Genomic DNA, 19,497 nt, shown 5'->3' with positions numbered 1-19,497 from the left:
ATAATCACTTCAATCACATAATCACATTCACCACGTTGCTCCCAAAGTAGGCGCGTCTCTCTGCAGCGCTGTGCCCGCTGTGCGAAAAAACGCGTCTTATGAGCAGCCATATTGAGCGCGACAGCTGATAAAACTGTCAAATCGATCAAATCCTACAACGAAATTCATAGCATATATGTAAATATATTGCTAGTTTGGCTCGGAAGAAGGTGAAAACAACGATATGCTACTTGAGTTTTGTTTTTTATTCCTGTACTGCTGCACTGGTGCAATAAGTTAGAATGAGAAAAAATATATTTGTCATTAAGGCCCTCACACATGAATTGACATAACCATAACGTCAGGTTTTGACGCGTCGGATTGGGCAACCATAACCGTAACCTGCCGTCACCGACTAATTCAAGTACGTGATTGGTCAAACTTTACTGTTACGGTTATGTCAATTCATGTGTAAGGACCTTTAGGCCTGTTCTTCTCCACTACTCCAGACCTCAGTCCCAAACCCCAACCCCCGGCCCCCATCCAGTCGCCGTATGGGTACAAAGATGGTGGATAACAGTCATGATGGGGGGCCATTGCGTATCAAGTAGTGAATTTAAGCTGATCAGCCAATGATTAAACACATTCACTAGTTATTTACTATTTGATACGCGTACCAAGTGCTCGGTGTAAACTAGGTCATTAAGGGCCACCGCACAAATTCTTCCATAACGCGTTACGTTACGTTAAGTACTCCATACGAACCTAAGTTGTACTTAAAATTTAACTTAAATCAACGCACAAAGAAATCCTTAACGTAAGAACTTAAGAACTTACGTTAAAAGTTTCTTTGTGCGTTGATTTAAGTTAAATTTTAAGTACAACTTAGGTTTGTATGGAGCACTTAACGTAACGTAACGTGTTACGAAAAAGCTTGTGCGGTGGCCCTAACGCATCTTTGATTATAGGTCTTTAGGGCCACCGCACAAACTTTTCCATAACGCGTTACGTTACGTTAAGTACTCCATACAAACCTAAGTTGTACTTAAAATTTAACTTAAATCAACGCACAAAGAAATCCTTAACGTAAGAACTTAAGAACTTACGTTAAGGATTTCTTTGTGCGTTGATTTAAGTTAAATTTTAAGTACAACTTAGGTTCGTATGGAGTACTTAACGTAACGTAACGCGTTATGGAAGAGTTTGTGCGGTGGCCCTTAGTCTTTTTCTTGCCCGGCGTCCCCTCTCCGCTTTTGGCGTGCGGAGCGTTCTGATAGGCTGACGGCAGTGCTGGCAACTTATCGCAAGTGTTTTTGTCCAGCGTGTGCCGCCACAATAAGGGAGCGTTTCCACTGAGCGCGTCACGCGTTGCGTTGTCCTTCGTGCCCAATCAAAACGTCTATTATATTTTATCATAATAAAATGGGATATTTTGATTGGACGCGAAGGACGACGCGACGCGTGACGCGCTCGGTGGGAACGCTTCCTAAGTTCTAAGGGAACACCTTGTGGGTGCGTTCGAAAATAGCTTTGGCTGGTGTTGGGAGAAAAGGTTAAGTTGGTAGTATTGAGAGAATTTTCAACGCTGCGTTCGTTTTCTCCCAGCTGGGAGTAGTTGGAGACCATTGGAGACCGATCAAATGGGTGCATTTAGGCCGGAATTCATAGTCGAATCTTATTCAAGTTCCAGCTTAAGCACGATCTTGAGACATCAATGCTGTTATTTCATTGGTTAAGTAAGTCTCAAGTCGGCTCGAAGCTAGACTTAAGGCCCGGTTCCACAACTCACGGTTAAATTAACTGGCCGATTATTCCATTGAAATTGACCAATCGTATTTGTTAATTTTGCTTAACGACAAATACGATTGGTCAATTCCAATGGAATAATCGGCCAGTTAATTTAACCGTGAGTTGTGGAACCGGGCCTAAGACAATGCTTGAGCTTAAGATCGGTCTATGAATCCCGTCCTTAGTGCAAATAGCAATGAAATATCTTGTCAGGCGCGATAACGTATGCATGTGTTTTAACCCGGATCTACAATAGTGCAGTAAGCCTTATGCCATAAGGAATTAACCAATTATATTCGATTATTCTTCTCATATTCGATTATATATTCGGTCAATTTCTTATGGCATAAGGCTTACTACACTATTGTAGATCCGGCCTTATATAATCAAAATTCATCAGTAAATTCAAGGTAATGTTTTTTCTTTGTTTAATAATACTTAAATATAAAATAAAGTTCAACATTATTAATAAATAAAAAGCAAAGAATGAAAGAAACATTAAATTTTATTAATATTTTTTATTATAATGTATGGTTGCCGTCTATGCCCTATAGGTAGCAAAAATAGAAGGTACAACCGTATGCGAATTATAGTTCGATAATTCTTCATGTAGAGTCACTGCACCAGTTAATGAACAAATAAGAAATTTACGATTTATATTATAAATTATAGTGCGTCAATAAACAAAAAATAATAATACATTATTCTATACTAATAGCTGTATATTTATTCTTTTAAAATGTTACATAATATTTCGAAGAAAATAAGAAAATAAATAAGTTTTATTTAAAAAAGTGAGGAAACGCCAAAAACACTAGTAAATGACCGGTGCATATTTCTTTTTTTAACGTAATATAATGACATTTTTAAATAAGAAATTATATTTTAATCAAATGTTTATAAAAAATATATTTCAAAATATCAATTAATTTACAATTTATTATTCTACACTGTTATTATTTTGATATTTTTGTTAGGTAGTCATTTATTGGTGACCGTTCAGCGACTGGTGCAGTGACCCTATTATAACTTAATTGTTACAATGACCTAGTTTACACCGAGCACTTGGTACGCGTATCAAATAGTAAATAACTAGTAAATGTGTTTAATCATTGGCTAATCAGCTTAAATTCACTATTTGATACGCGTACCAAGTGCTCGGTGTAAACTAGGTCAATGTGTTCCAAATAATTTTTTATTTTTGGTACGTTTCTCCTTTCATTTGTGTTGTTACTGAACAAGATATTGATAAGGAGATGAGGAGAAGTGCTCCCCACTTCTCTGGCATTAAAAAGAGAAAGAAAGTCTTATATCTTTTCTCTTTCTTTTCGTATGCATCAACGCTTATACAATGGATGCTCGGTCTATATCTTACTATGTCTATGGTTTTCTTCTATTAGATATCTAATAATATAATACATATATATAATAATAGGATATATAATAATACGTAATAATTATAATATAAAATACAATAAATATATGTATATTTTTATTTATACTTTTTAAATTTTATTTCATTATTTTATATTTTAGTATCAATAATATATTATAATAATACTAGAATATAATAATAAAGATAAAATATATAACAAATTACAGTTTAATATTCTTAACCTGGTAAAAATTTTTTCAAATAAAAACATAAATATACATATATAAAATATGTATATATTTTTTATACTAATTTTTCTTTTGTAAAATTTTTGTTCAATAAAAAAATAATAATCATAATAAAAAAGCAAAAACTATTTAAAAATATAATTTTCGCATTGCTTTTTTTACAAAAAGCTAGACAAAAAATAAAGGTTGTCCATGTAAGTCATATATATTCTATAAATCAAAAATACATGATTATACATGGGCCATTTCTTTTAATTTTCCAATTTGGTATTTTGAAAGAAACAATATAAAAATTATTTTTTAATTGGTTTCTATCTTTTCAGTATGACTTATTTATTTTATATAAAAATTTTACAAAAATTAGTATAAACATATATGGGTATATTTTATATGCAGTTATATGAAAATTTTTTTTCGGAAATTATTTAAATTTTAACATCTACTTCCGCAAGATTATCAAGCTTAGTACTTCGGTTTTTTTTAATCAATACAATTTTCCCTTAAAAGATTATGACAAATCATAACTTTCTTATTTAGTTATTGTAAAAAAAAGACGAACACCGAATGGTTAAAAGAGTATTATTGCTTTTGGATTTCAAAAAATTGATAATTTTTAATTTAAATCTTAAAAAAGAGCAGATTAAAGGGACTTATAAGTTTCTATTAACGTATAAATTATTTATAAAATTTTTAATAAATTTTTTCTCAAAACATTCCCAAAAATTATTGATAGGTCATCTAGATTTAATTTAATTAAAAATTGTTAGGAGATATTTACATTTTATTCAAACTATCAAATAAACATTCCAATTTTTTTATTTTTCTTGTAAAAAAATCTTGAACAAAAACAATCTTTTCTTTACAAAACTGCCGTTTATAAAAATCCATTTTTTAATTTGATTGTAATTCAGACGAGACCTATATTTATATGTATACAGAGTACAATTTTTTAATTTTTTGTTTTTAATAATTCCCGCAACAAAAATCATAGCAAGACAGTATTTTTTTTGGACCTGTCCATACAGATTTGCAAGTAATTGTTTTGCCAAAAATTGTTTAATGCTTAAAGAAATTTATAAAAAAAACTTAAATATCAAAAATGAAATGTACTGAGTTTCAAATTTATGATTTATATTTTTTATATTTAGCTTTACATTTTTTAAATTCCTGGTAAAAAATGTAAAAAATAGGATCGAAAACAAAAATACTCTCTTAATACTTTAATGTTATGGAAAAAAAAGTCGTAATTATATCTTTAATGTTTATTTATCTTACATTCCAAAACAATTACATAAATTAGTATACAAATCAATAACAGGTATAATAAGCTCACATAAGTGTTAAAAAAATTAAGCTAATTTATATATGTGAGTAACTTGTAACAACATTGAATTCAGACAAATTTACAGGCCGTCCTTTGATAATTTCTTCAAAATTCTTATCACATATTATAAAACTGAACACATCGTTTTAGCAAATAATGACAGAGGTATATAAAATTATCTTAAATCGTTTTATACAATGCTATATATACCTAGATGTGATACTATATGTTCCGTTAAAAATATTTTACAGGATCAATTCTACTTCCACTTTAAATTTCTATATAAATAATTAATTTAATTGTAAAATCAGGAAAATAGATATTTTGTTAAAGCAAAGCATTGTATAAGATTATTTGATAATTATAATATCGTATGCAATTTAAAATTGTGATGTAAAGTGTATATCATAAATTAAAACTGAAAAAGTAAAGTAATAAACAAAAATAAAAGTTGTGCATTATTACATGCTCATGTTTTGAGCACGTCATGAATATTTTAGATCAAACCTCTTCTAAAACTGTATCGTTTCGTTTCATATATACATATTACATTAATATATACATAATCATTTTGTATATTAATTACATTAATTACATTAACAATTATCGACTTAATTGATATACATACCAATATGTATTTAATTTACAATATATATTGTCAATAATAATTGCTATTGTTATATTATTAATTTAGATTTGGTACTTTATTATATAAGGACAATAAAGTTCACAAACTTGTTGCGATAAAATTGTTATGTACCCTATTGGCCAATATCACTATGGTTCTTTTTAAACTAACACCCTTGGAAAGCTATGAACACCAATATCAGCGCCTAATCTATTCTTCAAAGCCCTTTGGAAATATTTTTTTGTGGAATAACTTTCAGAACAATTATAAATTACTTTTTAGACGTATTCGTGCAATGTACACTATTATGTCATTTTATTCTTGTTTTACATTTAATAAATGATAAAGATAAAAACACGTTATAGCATTGAATAATGCTGACAGCGTGCTCTGCTCTCTGAATGTGCCTTTGATATTGTAAAAAAGGTAAAACAAGGTTTGTAGGTAAAAAACAAAAAATTATACTAGAGTACCCATATATTCTAATCTTATGCAATCTTTTTCTATTGTTAAAAATAAAGAAAAAATTTTATATAACATAGATGACATCAAGAACGACCAAAATTATTTTGAAGAGTAGACTAAATGCTGATATTGATGTATGGAAATTTCCAGAGAAATTAATTTAGAAGAGTCACAGTAATATTTCAGCAATAAAGTACGTAGCAATGTTATTGCGGCGAACTCGTAAATTTTATCGTCAAATTATGTATGTTATGTGTACCCGATATCATGAGCATATCAAATAAAAGCAAAATACTTTAGATTTGCCTAGACATGTGCAAATTTGCGTAAAGCGTATGTAAGTATGTATGTGTAAAAATTATTTATTTATTTATTTAATAATATAAATAAAAATTAAGAAATATTTTGTGTAATAAATTTAGTTTCTAATATAAAGATTGTTATCAAATTTGCAAGACGCATTATCGTAACATTCTTTTTTTCTATCTGGATCCAATGCTTACTTAATAATGATAGACTTAACATATTAGTGACGATAGTGGACGGAGTGAAAAAATGCACATAAACGGAAATGAAAAAATTAAGTACTATAACGTACTAAACGTACTATAAATGAGATCTCTCAAATCGCATTTGTGCTTAAATAAAAATCTCTATAAACTATTAAAAGTGTCCTACTCTTTTAAATGGAATAAAATTTCCAAATCACACGATCAACATCATATAAATGCTTACTTAAAATTAGAAAGAAAGAGTTCTTTCGTGTTTTAATAAAACAGAGAAAATTGTCGGAGCAATAATAAATCTTTTTGGAGTTAGAAAATTTATAAAATGAAAGCTATCCATGTTATTATACAGATATCCCTTTACTTACAAAGGAGTTGTAAGACTTCGATCATATATTAAATTGATTGTTTTAAAGTCAAATAACATTTATATTTCATAAATATAAATAAAATTATTTATGCAAAATAACTTTATTGTCAAATATGTTTATAGAGCTATTTAGAAAATTATAAAATTTTAATATATTTGCTGTTATTATAATTTACATTTAGTAAACATAAATTAACTTCAACAAGTGATTAAAAAATAATACTAATTTTTCTGAAAAATATAACTGTTAATATTTAATAATATATAATTTATAAAATTAGTATATAATTTGGAGCTCATTGATTAACAAGTACTCAATCAGCTTCGATATAATTTACTAATTTTTAATCACTAGCATAATTGGCCGTAAGTCCGACAATTCGTAAGTAATGGGATACTTGTATGTGCATTTTTACGCGCATAGAAGTGATCGATTTACTTAACCTGGGATTTGATTAACAATGGTGTTAGATCCAACAGAAACCGATGGTGGGCTCGCCGAATCCTGCATTAGCGTGTGCATTTCCTCCTCTTGATCGGAGAGCGGTATGGCCGACATGTCGTGCGCGCTGGCTTGCTTTATCTTCATCTGGCTTGGCACCTCTGTGAGTACTGGCCCGTACTGCGAAGTGGAACCCACCAGCAAGTCAGTCGATGGATTCAAACCGCCCAACATCTTTCCTCATAGCAACGCGTACATAAGATAAAGAAACAAATGCACCAGAACATACCAGAGAGTGGATGGCTCCGGTAAAATAAAATTAGACGCAAAAATATCGGCCTGAAAACCTGTTTGCTTACCTGACCACTGCTGCTCGTCATGCCGTTCCTCGGCGATTTGCTGTGATGGAAGAAAGTGAGCCATGCCCAAATGCAGCCGAAGAGTACACCAACCAGCATTATTCCAGCACCTAAAGCTACAGACCCTCTTCCTGTATTTTCAACATGCTGCTGTATATCTGGAGCCATTGTTAAATGTCCTTCTGGTTTCACCTGTAGTTATTAAATCATTTGACATCAGCAAATATAAATAAAATGGAGTTAAGCCATGTAAAAAAGTATTAAAGTTACAATTTAAAAAAATAACAATATTTGATAATCATTTAGTTTAAAATTGTTAGTCTTTCCAGGAAAATTTATGTATTTCATTAACACAATCAAGAAAGTCTATTAAAAGAAAGTTGATGTAAAAAGCATGTAAACTAAGTCAAATTCGGATGCTAAATATTATTTATAATGATTAATACATTTATTTAAACACAAGTATTTCAATTTTATTATTAAATTATCAATTTCGTTACACTTTCAATCACAATAAATTATAAATGTTTATGTTTCAGATTGTAAAAATTAAATAAAAATTTAAATTAAAAAAATTTTTTTATATTTCAAAATCTTAAAAATGGTGTTTATAACATGAAATTTATAATCTTGAATATAGGACTTTTTTTTATAGATTCTTTCTCTTTTGTTTTTCTATACATGTTATATATTTAAAATTGAATGTATTTGTGAGCATGTAGGGTAAACCATTGCAGAGAAACAATTCTTATTTTCACCACATTTCTTATGTAAATTTGTTTGAGTATAATCATTTTACACAATATTGCTATATACTCTAAAGTACAGAACAATTTTCTAATAAATTATAAAATAGTGAGTCTTTGTTTCTTTATCAATATTATTAAAATCCATATAATATTGTAATGCAATTGTCTTCTTAATTATTTATCTCATTTCTTCAATATTTTTATTTATAAAGTGACACTTTACAAAAGCACAGAATTAGAATATCTAAAAATAACTATGGAATATCTAAAAGAATTATGACAATATCTTGCAACAATTTTTACAATTGCCCTACATCAATGTTTAAAGATAAATATAAAGAAGCAATATTTTATTAATATTAAGATTATAAATAATGATTTGTATAATGTTTAAAATATAAATGTGCAACATATATAACGATATTGTGCAATAAGTAATATGTCACAAACCTGTATCACCCACAGACTAGAAATTAAGATTCAGATTGAAATTCAATAGAATTAAAAAAAAACTGTATAAAAGAAATTGTATAAGATGAGATATTTTCCAATCCATTCAATTTCAAGAAATATATAAAATACGTAAACCTGAAATATTATTTTTCACAGTAAATTATTTAGTTTTTCTCAGGAGATGGAAAAAATCTAATAATAATTCTGATTTTCGAGCACAGTGTTTCAAGACTGACAAAGCACAGCTCACATGAATTGAAGATATATTCACAAAAAAATATTATTAAGCACAAAGATTCACTGCAGGTTGAATAGGCAATCTTTACATTTATAACATCCATCAAAAATTGAATTTATTATTGAAATATATGAATTTGAAAAAGGTCACAAGTGGGATCTCTACAAATTTCTTTCCTTTCACATCGTAATACAATCTCACGCACACATACATATAATTTTACCTTCGATGCGGTATCGTTATTCGCGGAATCTCTTTCATCCGCGGAGACAAGGCTGACGAGCATGGTCGTGAGGCCGGCGACGAAGAAGCACAGCGCGACCGACAGCAACGTCCATTCAAGCCACTTCCTGGAGCTGAGCTTGTGCCTTGCCACGACGCGCCAGAAGCCATGCCTGAGCCCGGCGGCGGCGCCGCCGCCGCCGACGCCGCCGCCACCGCCGCTGCCGTCACCGCCGCTGTCGTACGTGTAACCGACGGTGGTCGGTTGATAGACGGCTCCGCTATCCGGCATATCCTCCCGTAAGACGTGCGCAATCTTTCACTACGTCAATCGCCTACTTCTCTTCCTAAATCAGAAGGAACGGCGAATCGCTGCCTCGAAAAGCGAGCCCTCGACGAAATTGGACGCCGCTCTAACACTTTTTCTTACGCCCAATTTCTTTTCCAATTGGGACAGTACCACGCTTTAATTATGTCAGATTGTATGTCAGATTAATTATGTCAACAGTCGTGGGGGTATGATTGTGTCCTTATTTCCAATAGCTGACACTTGACAGTGGAGAGAGCAACAAAGAGCCGCGACGTCACGTCACAACGCGATGCGACACACGACACGGCACGGCAATTTTGTTTCCCGTCTGTTGGAAATGCGCGCGTCAAAATCTGGCGATCCGACTCGATCTTTTTTATCCAAGGAGGCAACAAGAGGGAACACCGTCACCTCTTCTCGCGTGGCGCAATAACGCTGAATAACGCGTTTTGCGTCTCGCTACTTTCGCCTACTACCTCCTCAGCACTCCTCGGACCTCGGACTAGTCGAACTTCTCGCAGTTCTCGACGCCAGTCTTTCCAGTTTCCAGACCTGGTCCGCTGCATCCACGTCCACATCCACAATGTTCGGATGGGGAGCCGGCGCACATGCGCGTAGCCAGCTGAGCGTCTCGACTACTGTCGAAAGCATTTTGCGACAAAGCTATCTTCTTTCTTTCTTGCGCACTGAATGCGTATTATTATGTATAAAATTATTATGTATGTAAATATACATAACATCGTCAACGTGTTGTAAAATTCTTCAAGGTATTCAAACTGTCGAGAGTACCAAGACGCTCAGCTGGCTACGCGCATGTGCGTCGATTCCCACCATTCGAGCATCGTGAATGCAGCGGACCGGATCTGGAATCTGGTCTGGATGCACAATTTGCGTCCTCGCCTCCTCCTCGGTGTGTTTTCATCTGGACCGTAGCCGCGTGTTCATGAAATATACGCAATTATCATATATGTAATAAGACTATAGGCCTGTTATTTGTCGCTGCACTACTGAACTGGTGCAATAAGTTAGAATAAGACAAATATATTTTTTCTCATTCTTTTTCCACGATTCGAGAACTTGGTCCAAAAGTATTGTTCGTTTTGTCTGTTCTGGGTCTACTCTGAGCATAGAGCTTGTATTAATGGAGGGGCCTTGGTGCATCGCGACGCGCGCGGGGGAATCGACAGAGAGGTGGATATTCTGTCTTTTTGTGTGGGAACAGGTTCATAACTATACAATCTGAAGCCCGATTCTCGAACTCTTACGAAAAAAAAATTGCTTACAAAGATAACACTGTGTATTTATTAAGTGGTACATAATTTAGAATCTAAAAGATGCATGCCAATCGATGAATGCACAGTATTACTTTCGTATGTGAAAATTTTTTGTACTAATTGTAACAGCCCGAGGCCCAAGTAGGCACCAAGTAGGTAGGCTCGTACCTGGGTGCGTTCCGTTTCACGCATAATACGCATGATGCATCGTTCATCCTTGTTGTTTGTCAAACGTTAAACAAGGATGAACAATGCATTATGCGCATCATGCGTTGAAACGGAACGCAGCCCAAGTCGTATCACTCGTATCATACGAGTCGTATCGTCGTATGTGTATGTGCGCTTCTTTCCTTCTAGAAAATGGTAGGGATGTCCAACATGGAAAGAGACAGAATATATTCATGTCTCTGTCGATTCTCCCCGCGCGGACTCCGGCAATTCCGGCATAGGTACATCGTACCAGGATAAGCTCCACTGTAATAATATAAAATAAAATAATTCTATATATGTAAGATAAACAAAACATCAAACAACTTTTGTATTATTTTCTAGAAAGTTAATTTTAGAAATTTATTAATTATACGAGCACTGAAGTATCACATATTATTCACATACTATTAATTATAAAATAATAAATAATTAAAATGTAAATTATTAAATATATATATATATATATATATCTAAAATTCAATTAGTTTATTTACAATTACGTTGGTAATAATATAGTACAGTGCAAAAATAGGAATATATTCGCAAAAAATGTTATCTTTTGCGTTAGAAAAATTAAATTTATCTGTGTGTGTGTGTGTATATATATATATGTGTATGTGTGTGCGTGCAAACTTGATTTTTCAATTTTGTATAAAAATATTTTATACATTTCATAATAATAAATAAATTATTATTAATATTAACCCTTTAAGAATGGCAACTTTAACAAAATAACTTATGGAAATTTTATCTTCCAAGAGTTTTTTGATTTGCTGAATTCAATTTTGGCCTCAGAATTCTGAAATTTAAAATTCAATATAACAGACAGCATTTAAAAAATCTAATTATTATAAAACTTGGTGTTAGAAAATTCATAAGACCACCAAATTTAAAGTCTTTCGTCAGATATGCGCGAACGCATACAGATGTTTTACACCAAACATTATTTTTAAATGTCGCTAATGTAATTGACTGTTTTAGAATCAATTCTACAACTTAGTTAACCAGAGTTTAATTAATATTGTCTGATAGAATTTGTTTAAAATAAATTCATCTATTGGACATGGTTAATTAAAGTTTAACTGCAGTTAAACTTAAGTTGTGGCACTAGGTCTTAACATTCAATATTCATTCTTTATATTCTAGTATTTTTATCACGTTTCAACATTTTTGTCACACATTTTTTCAAAAAATAAATAGCATAGTTAAATAAAGGTATTCATGTTGTAAAACTTTTGTATAAAACATTTTTTGATATTTTGTTTAGCTTACGAGATATATCGAGAAAAGACAGAAATGTTTTTATCTTCGAAGAGTAGTTTCATCCCTTCAAACCGTCTTTTAACCTAAACGAAAAATTTATAAATTCAAATATTTATCTCTTCTACATTTATGCCAATTTTCATTAAAATCACAAATTAAGAGTTCGCGAGTTTCTTTGTTAGTAATATTAAAAAATGTTTTAAAACCAAGTTTTAGAATAATCAGATTCTATCAGATGATACAATAAATAATACATCAAACATTATAATAATCAGATTTTTTTAACTTATTCGTTATATTTAATTTACTATTTAAAATTTTTAATCAATAATATCAATTTGAATAAAACGTTATTAAATGAAACAATAATAGTAAATTAATTATCTGATCGAAGTTTTAAACATATAGATAAAATTAAGATCGTCTATTCAGTCTGCAGTAGATCTTGGTGCTGAATATAATTTTTCTATTAATTTAATATTCTTAACTCATATAAACTGTGCGCCGATAATTTCGTCAGTCTTGAAACATGGTTACTAAGCTAAATATAGATATTTAGAAGCATTTTTTAAATCTCCCTCTTTTACCCGAAAAGACTATAAATTTGTTATTAAATTAATTTACAAGTTTCAGAATTAAAAAGTTGAAAGCCAGGTTTGAAAATTGAGCAATTTACAAAACTTACGGACCCAAATGGAATCGCCTGTCTATAAAGAATTAATATGCTGCACTTTGTTAAAGTATTCTAAATTATAATTATATAATTATGCTATTAATTAGCTTTAATTAATATTAAGTTATTACTTATATTTCTAACACTAACTCTCAGCCTCTGAATAGTTTGAGTTATTTTCGATACTTATCGTACATGGGATATATTCCTGTCCGGATTCCTGAAGAAAACAAAGATGAATTACAATAATAAAGGTAAGAATTAATTAATTACAATGTTATTTAAATTTATAAAATTATCGTAAATATAAGAAATTATTACATACCGAATTCACAATAATTTGTCTGCCTCCCTCTAAATTCAGTTCATTCATTTCTTCCGTTGTTAAGATTATCACGGAATTCTCAGGTATACTGTCCTCATCGATATAAGTTATAGGTATTTCCGATGCAGCCTGTGTGCAAATTGTAAATTCATTAACAATAATATTATACTAAAGAATTTTAATAATTTGTAATTAATTTATATTACCTCGCAATAACTAAAATTGGACGTTTCTTGCATTTTCTGATCGTGCAATACTGGCGTCTCAATCATTCGTTGCTGCTTTTTCGAATTCGATGATCTTTTCGCTTTCTTTCCATCTTGTTGAAGTCTTCGCCATATCGTAGTTTTTGGAATGTGATATGTCATAGATGCTGCAGCCTGCGACATTTTGCCGCCTTTACAAGCAGCTACAGCTTCTTCCAGTCGCGATTTTTTTAATTCTTCATTTTCAGTTTTTCGTTTTTTCCAAAACGATAACGGTAATTTACCTTGATCTACTAGCCGTGCCTTTTCTCTAAATAATGTAGTCTTTGGTATCTTTGGGAACATTATTAGTATCTTAGGTTACATTTAGTTAACAATTTTAACTGTTTGTATGGCAAAATAAAAATTTTTTAAACATTGAATAAAATGTGTAATAAGACTTACTTTAAATTCCATAGCAACTTTTGTCAAATTTTCCCCTCTTTCTAAAGCTTTAACAGCAGCCTCTTTTGTATCTAAAGCATATGATCTCTTCATTTCAGGACGAAGGGTCTGATAGCCCTCCTTTTGTATACGTCTCCATAACACGGTTTTAGGTATTCTAAATATTTCTGATGCATGCTGTAAACTTGAACCATCTATAATAAAATTAACACAAATTAAGCAATCTAAATACTTTCTAGAGTCTTTTTATACAATATAAAAGTTTAATTAAAATTTAAGAATAAGTTAATGATTAATATAAGAACATTCCTAATTAAAAAATTTTGATTATATAGTTATTTAAATAATTATTCTACAATAGCATTGAAAATCTTATAGTAAGAAGGGTTTTAAGTAATTTAATTACAAAATATAATTTGTAAAACATTATTAATAAATAATGGAGTTCAGAAAATAATTTAAAATTACAAAATGAAATTTTTATTGTATCATTTTCATATAAAAGTATAAAATGTTCATAAATTAAACATTGTATTGTACAACTCTCTTTAAATGTAATGTTTTTTTAATTTAAAAATATATCAACATCATTTGTTATTATATTTCAATACAAAATTTTGTTTTTTTCTTATCAATATTTATTAACAAATTAGAAAGAAAATATTTTTAAAGAAAAGAATGATTTCTATTGTTTAAATTTTGTTTATTATTTATTTTGAAGATTACCAACGTCAAAAATTCTTGCATCATGTACAAATAAATAAGTAACGTGACTTCTATATTTACTTTTCTTATTTTTTAAGCTAAAAAATCTCCTTAAAATCTAAAAAAAGATAAAGCATAAGAAATACACTAACTGATTACGGCATTTATAGCTGCGTTCATGCACTCTGCGGGATATCCATTTCTGGATGCATTTAAATGTATGCCTAATGCTTTCGCCCGCATGTACAATGTTGAACGTGGTATATTGTGCTTGGTTGCAGCTTCTATTAAAGTTTGCCCCAATTTCAAGTCATTAATCGCAGATGCCAACATGTCGTCATTGTAATCTCTTTTCACAGTCTCGCGGCGACGTTTTTTCTTTTTAGTTGAAATATAATTGTCGGGAGTGTTCGATTCATTCGAGTCATTCTCCAAAAGGTCAACATTATTCTCAATTTCCTCTGCTTCTGTTATAGTCTCTTCCACGGAATTTGTGCTCCCAACAATTTCGTTTTCTCCAACTCCATCTATCTGTTGAAGATACAAGCTATAATTATTAATATGTAAATTCTGTAAAACTGTTTAAAAAATATATATATATAAAACATTAAAACTCGATAGCCACTGTAATAGAAAATATAATCACCAACACACAATAAAGTGACACTAACATCGATAAGACCGCTTATTTTTAACGATCGTGCAGCTTCAAGTAAGCTGCTAATATTTTCGACAGGAACACGGATCTCACCGTGATATATAAATTCAATAATCGATTTTATATCCTGAGGAGATATATCACTTAGAATAATTGTTGGACAATCTTCCGTCACTTGACTCAGCACTTCCTACAAATTATGATATATTAATCATATAGTAATTATTATATGTATATAATTTATTATAATATTAAATGGCCAAATTCACAAAATATTCCACAAGAAAATCGATAAGCTTTTAAAATGTATTCTAGAGATCATTCTAAGAAAAAAAGTTTATATAACTATTAATCAATTCTGCTTATAATTATAATGAAATATAGATAATTTTATTAATACTATAACAGACAAGAAATATCAAATATTTACTTTTGTTAGTTAAATTTTATAATTTTATTCATGCATGTGTCACGTCCCAAAGTTTTACTAAAAATATAAAAATATAGATTGCTCTATAATTACATTTGAGTATTTGTAACATGTGTATAATTCTTTTATTTGTCTAACCATTTGAGTTTCATGCAACATCATGCTGTTCATTGTATTTTATACCAAAGAGTACCGCTATATTAAGCTGTAATAAGCAATTGATGATGTTGTTAGATTTTATTATCAAATTTTATTATATAATGAAACAAACAAAATTGTGCTCTTTGGAATTTTTTGTAATTATATTAAACAAACGTTATCGTATCGATTGGCATTATTCTACAAGATTTTTGCAACAATCCCTAGCATTCAAACAGTTAAAAGTTATTTAATTTTAATATAAAATTGCATTTATAGTATTTTTATTTGTAAAAAGGTTTTTTGTGATGTTCAAGGAAAATAAAAATGATATCGCTTTTTATAGTTTCTGAGATAATCATATTTACAACCAAAATTTTTTGTCACTTAGAAAAAAAATAAATGCTGTCTTTTTTAAATTTCAATGACTTTTAGCTAATTGATAGAGTCAAAATATTTTTAACAGTAAATATTATTCCCTTTCTTATATTACATATTCAAAATTTTCAAATAAATAAATAAAAAATAGCCTTTTATATGACACAAACAGTACATACATACTTGCAAATACAAACAAATAATATTATCTAATTTGCATTGAGCATTTTGATATACATACTAAGTATCATATCTTTATCAAATCGCTTAGTATAATATGCCTGGTATAAAAAAAAATATGTGTAATGTTAAGGCCTAGCTAACTTAAATTTCAAATAAAATACTAAATGTAATCAACAATATTTATCATAGATTACTTTTTTGAAGTTTCATAAACACAGAAAAAGATAATTATTGCAACGTCTCAAAAAGAATTATAAAAAATTATTTAAGAACAACACAAATAAGAAAATAAGGCCCATAGTAATAAAGATAAAATAACACCTACAATAATGAATTCCCATAACCTATTATTAACACATAACATTAGAAATTTTGAAATCATTTATGATTAATAATTATCTTGTCCTTAAACCTAATCAGGTTTAAAAAAAAATTAAAGAACTTAGAAATACTCATAAAATTTTAATTCTTATCACAGCTATAAAGATATTCGAGATTATCTATATCCTTAACAGACAGGCCGTCATATTTTTTATGATATCATTTGGTTGCATCAATAATACTTTCTCCTATCAGCTTTTTCTTCATCTTCTGCCTGCACAACATATTTGTGTATGAATAAATTGCATCAGGCAATTTTAAATGTTATCCAATTTTTAGTCCTTATTATCCACTAGGTTTTATTACAGGTACTTTATGATTAAAAGAATTATATAATTTACCTAGTAGTAAAAATACAAATTAATAAAGCTCATCTAATACAAGTTAAAGTTTTTAATATTTTTTTATTTATTACAATATTAATAAAATTATATTGATAAAAAAACTGATTAAAAAATTCATCTGTAGTGTACCATTTTTTTTTACTTGAAATAATTTCTGGAATACATTCTATATGTTTATCAATTTTCTTGTAGAATACCTAATATGTATATGATTTTATATTTATATCATTATTATATTATGCAAACTATATATAGAGCTATCTTATGTATAAACATGTGTAATATTACTTTCATAATACATTATGATAAATTTTAAAAAACAATAATATAAATAATCATAAAATAATAAAACTATTATACGAGCTAATAGTATGACAAAATAATTCAGAAATAAACTTTTAAGAAAACATCACTTCTCTGCAGAGTTTCTACTGCTATCACAAATTGCAACAATCTTCAGTCACATAATTGTCAGATCTCTTTTTGGAGTTGCAGAATAATTTTAATTAATATGATTCAATAATTATTTTATATATATAACAAGTTATTCGAAACAAACTGTTTACTTGAAACAAAATGCTACATGCGCATAATACAATGCGATGTGCGTGAATACGTTGACCAGCTGCAGATAGAGTGACATCCACCATGCAGTCCTCTTCCAAAAGCTGTCGCACAACGTCAGATAGATGATTTTGATAATTGTTCCATTTAAAACGATAACTCTGGTTAATTTTACATTGGCTAGCGTCGGTCATACTGTTCTGATTTTCTTTCCACTTTCTTCAAGATGGACATTTAAGAATGAAACAGGACAGCATAAGATAGGAATATATATACATAAACATATATACCTATCAATATAGGAGGGAGATACTAGAGGTATACGCAATAAACGCTAGCAGACGCTATGGGTTTGTTCAGTCGGGTCTACAATGGGTGCTTTTCATTTAGGCTGAAGGCAGAGAACGAGACGTAGGTGTCACAGTCGTAGTCGTAAAGGGCCATCTACAATGGAGAGTCGTAGGCCGTAGCAGTAGTTGTAAAAAATGTCTCCACTTCGTATTGCTTTACTGTTTACAGCCTATAGCAGACATTGAGCCAATTTATTGCGTGCTTACGATGAGCGTTGGGGCATTCGGGATTAGTTTTTGGTCGCCTTTCTTTGATGGCCGGCTTGTATGTTATTGCTACGTCGTTTTTATTCTAGACAGCATTGCCGTAGTTTTAGGCCCGGTTCCACAACTCACGGTTAACGTGCTAACGGGAGGTTAATAGATTTTCTGTCTCTCCTTAGATAATAATACAGAGAAAGATAGGTAGTCGATTAATCTCCCGTTAGCAGTTAACCGTGAGTTGTGGAACCGGGTCTTAGTGCTGTTACGGCTAAAACACTCCATTGTAAATGGCCCTTTACATTAATCGCAAGCAGCCAGTTGCGACTTGCGACATCCAATAAGCGCTTAGTTTCTAGTTAAAGCTCGACAGTCATTGGGTGTCGCAAGTCGCAACTGACTGCTTGCGACTTCTGTAGACGAGACTGTAGGGTAAAGGGCCATCTACAATGGAGTGTTTTAGCCATAACAGCACTAAAACTACGGCAATGCTGTCTAGAATAAAAACGACGTAGCAATAACATACAAGCCGGCCATCAAAGAAAGGCGATCAAAAACTAATCCCGAATGCCCCAACGCTCATCGTAAGCACGCAATGAATTGGCTCAATGTCTGTTGTAGGCTGTAAACAGTAATGCCCAGTCTACAATGAGTCGTTGATCGTTGGTCGTAAGAAATTTAACCAATTATGTTCGGTTATTCTTCTCTAAGATCAACTGTGATTGGTTAAATTTCTTACGACCAACGACCAACGACTCATTGTAGACTGGGCATAAAGCAATACGAAGTGGAGACATTTTCTACGACTACTGCTACGGCCTACGACTCTCCATTGTCCTTTAAGGGCCATCTACAATGGAGAGTCGTAGGCCGTAGCAGTAGTCGTAGACAATATTTTCATTACGTACTGTTTTACTGATTACGGCCTACAACAGACATTGAGCCAATTTAGTGGGTGCTTACGATGAGCGTTTAGGTGTTCGGGGTTAGTTTTTAGTCACCTCTCTATGATAGCCGGCTTGTATATTATTGCTACGTCGTTTATATTATTGACAGCATGGTCGTAGATTTAGCGTTGTTACGACTAAAACACTCCATTGTAGATGGCCCTTAAAGCCCATCTACAGAAGTCGCTAGCAGCCAGTTGCGACTTGCGACAGCCAATAAGCGTCTAGTTTCTAGTTAAAGCTTGACAATCATTGGCTGTCGCAAGTCGCAACTGGCTACCTTTGACCTAGTTTACACCGAGCACTTGGTACGCGTATCAAATAGTAAATAACTAGTGAATGTGTTTAATCATTGGCTGATCAGCTT

The 19,497-nt window shown here is 30.9% G+C and overlaps 2 protein-coding genes across 3 annotated transcripts; both read right to left on the bottom strand.

The window, feature by feature from the left end:
• Positions 1 to 6,862: 6,862 nt before the first annotated feature.
• LOC105828426 lies at positions 6,863 to 11,737 on the bottom strand. 2 transcript variants are annotated; one of them, XM_036284098.1, is made up of 4 exons: positions 11,646 to 11,737; positions 9,148 to 11,204; positions 7,485 to 7,676; positions 6,863 to 7,359 (listed from the first exon to the last, which is right to left on the bottom strand). In XM_036284098.1, the coding sequence occupies exons 2-4, from the start codon at positions 9,436 to 9,438 to the stop codon at positions 7,123 to 7,125; spliced, it is 720 nt and encodes a 239-aa protein (XP_036139991.1). In that variant the 5' UTR covers positions 9,439 to 11,204; positions 11,646 to 11,737; the 3' UTR covers positions 6,863 to 7,122. The 2 variants fall into 2 exon arrangements, with proteins under 2 accessions (XP_036139991.1, XP_036139992.1); XM_036284099.1 differs by having other exon boundaries at positions 6,864 to 7,305.
• On the bottom strand, positions 11,299 to 18,039 carry LOC105829233. The gene is made up of 7 exons (XM_012667932.3): positions 17,635 to 18,039; positions 15,228 to 15,404; positions 14,709 to 15,087; positions 13,852 to 14,045; positions 13,408 to 13,740; positions 13,202 to 13,330; positions 11,299 to 13,096 (listed from the first exon to the last, which is right to left on the bottom strand). The coding sequence occupies exons 1-7, from the start codon at positions 17,824 to 17,826 to the stop codon at positions 13,022 to 13,024; spliced, it is 1,479 nt and encodes a 492-aa protein (XP_012523386.1). The 5' UTR covers positions 17,827 to 18,039; the 3' UTR covers positions 11,299 to 13,021.
• Between the last annotated feature and the right edge of the window lie 1,458 nt (positions 18,040 to 19,497).

This window comes from Monomorium pharaonis, chromosome 3, assembly GCF_013373865.1.
Source record: "Monomorium pharaonis isolate MP-MQ-018 chromosome 3, ASM1337386v2, whole genome shotgun sequence".
Lineage (NCBI taxonomy): Eukaryota > Metazoa > Arthropoda > Insecta > Hymenoptera > Formicidae > Monomorium > Monomorium pharaonis.
This window is presented reverse-complemented; position numbering and strand designations above follow the sequence as displayed.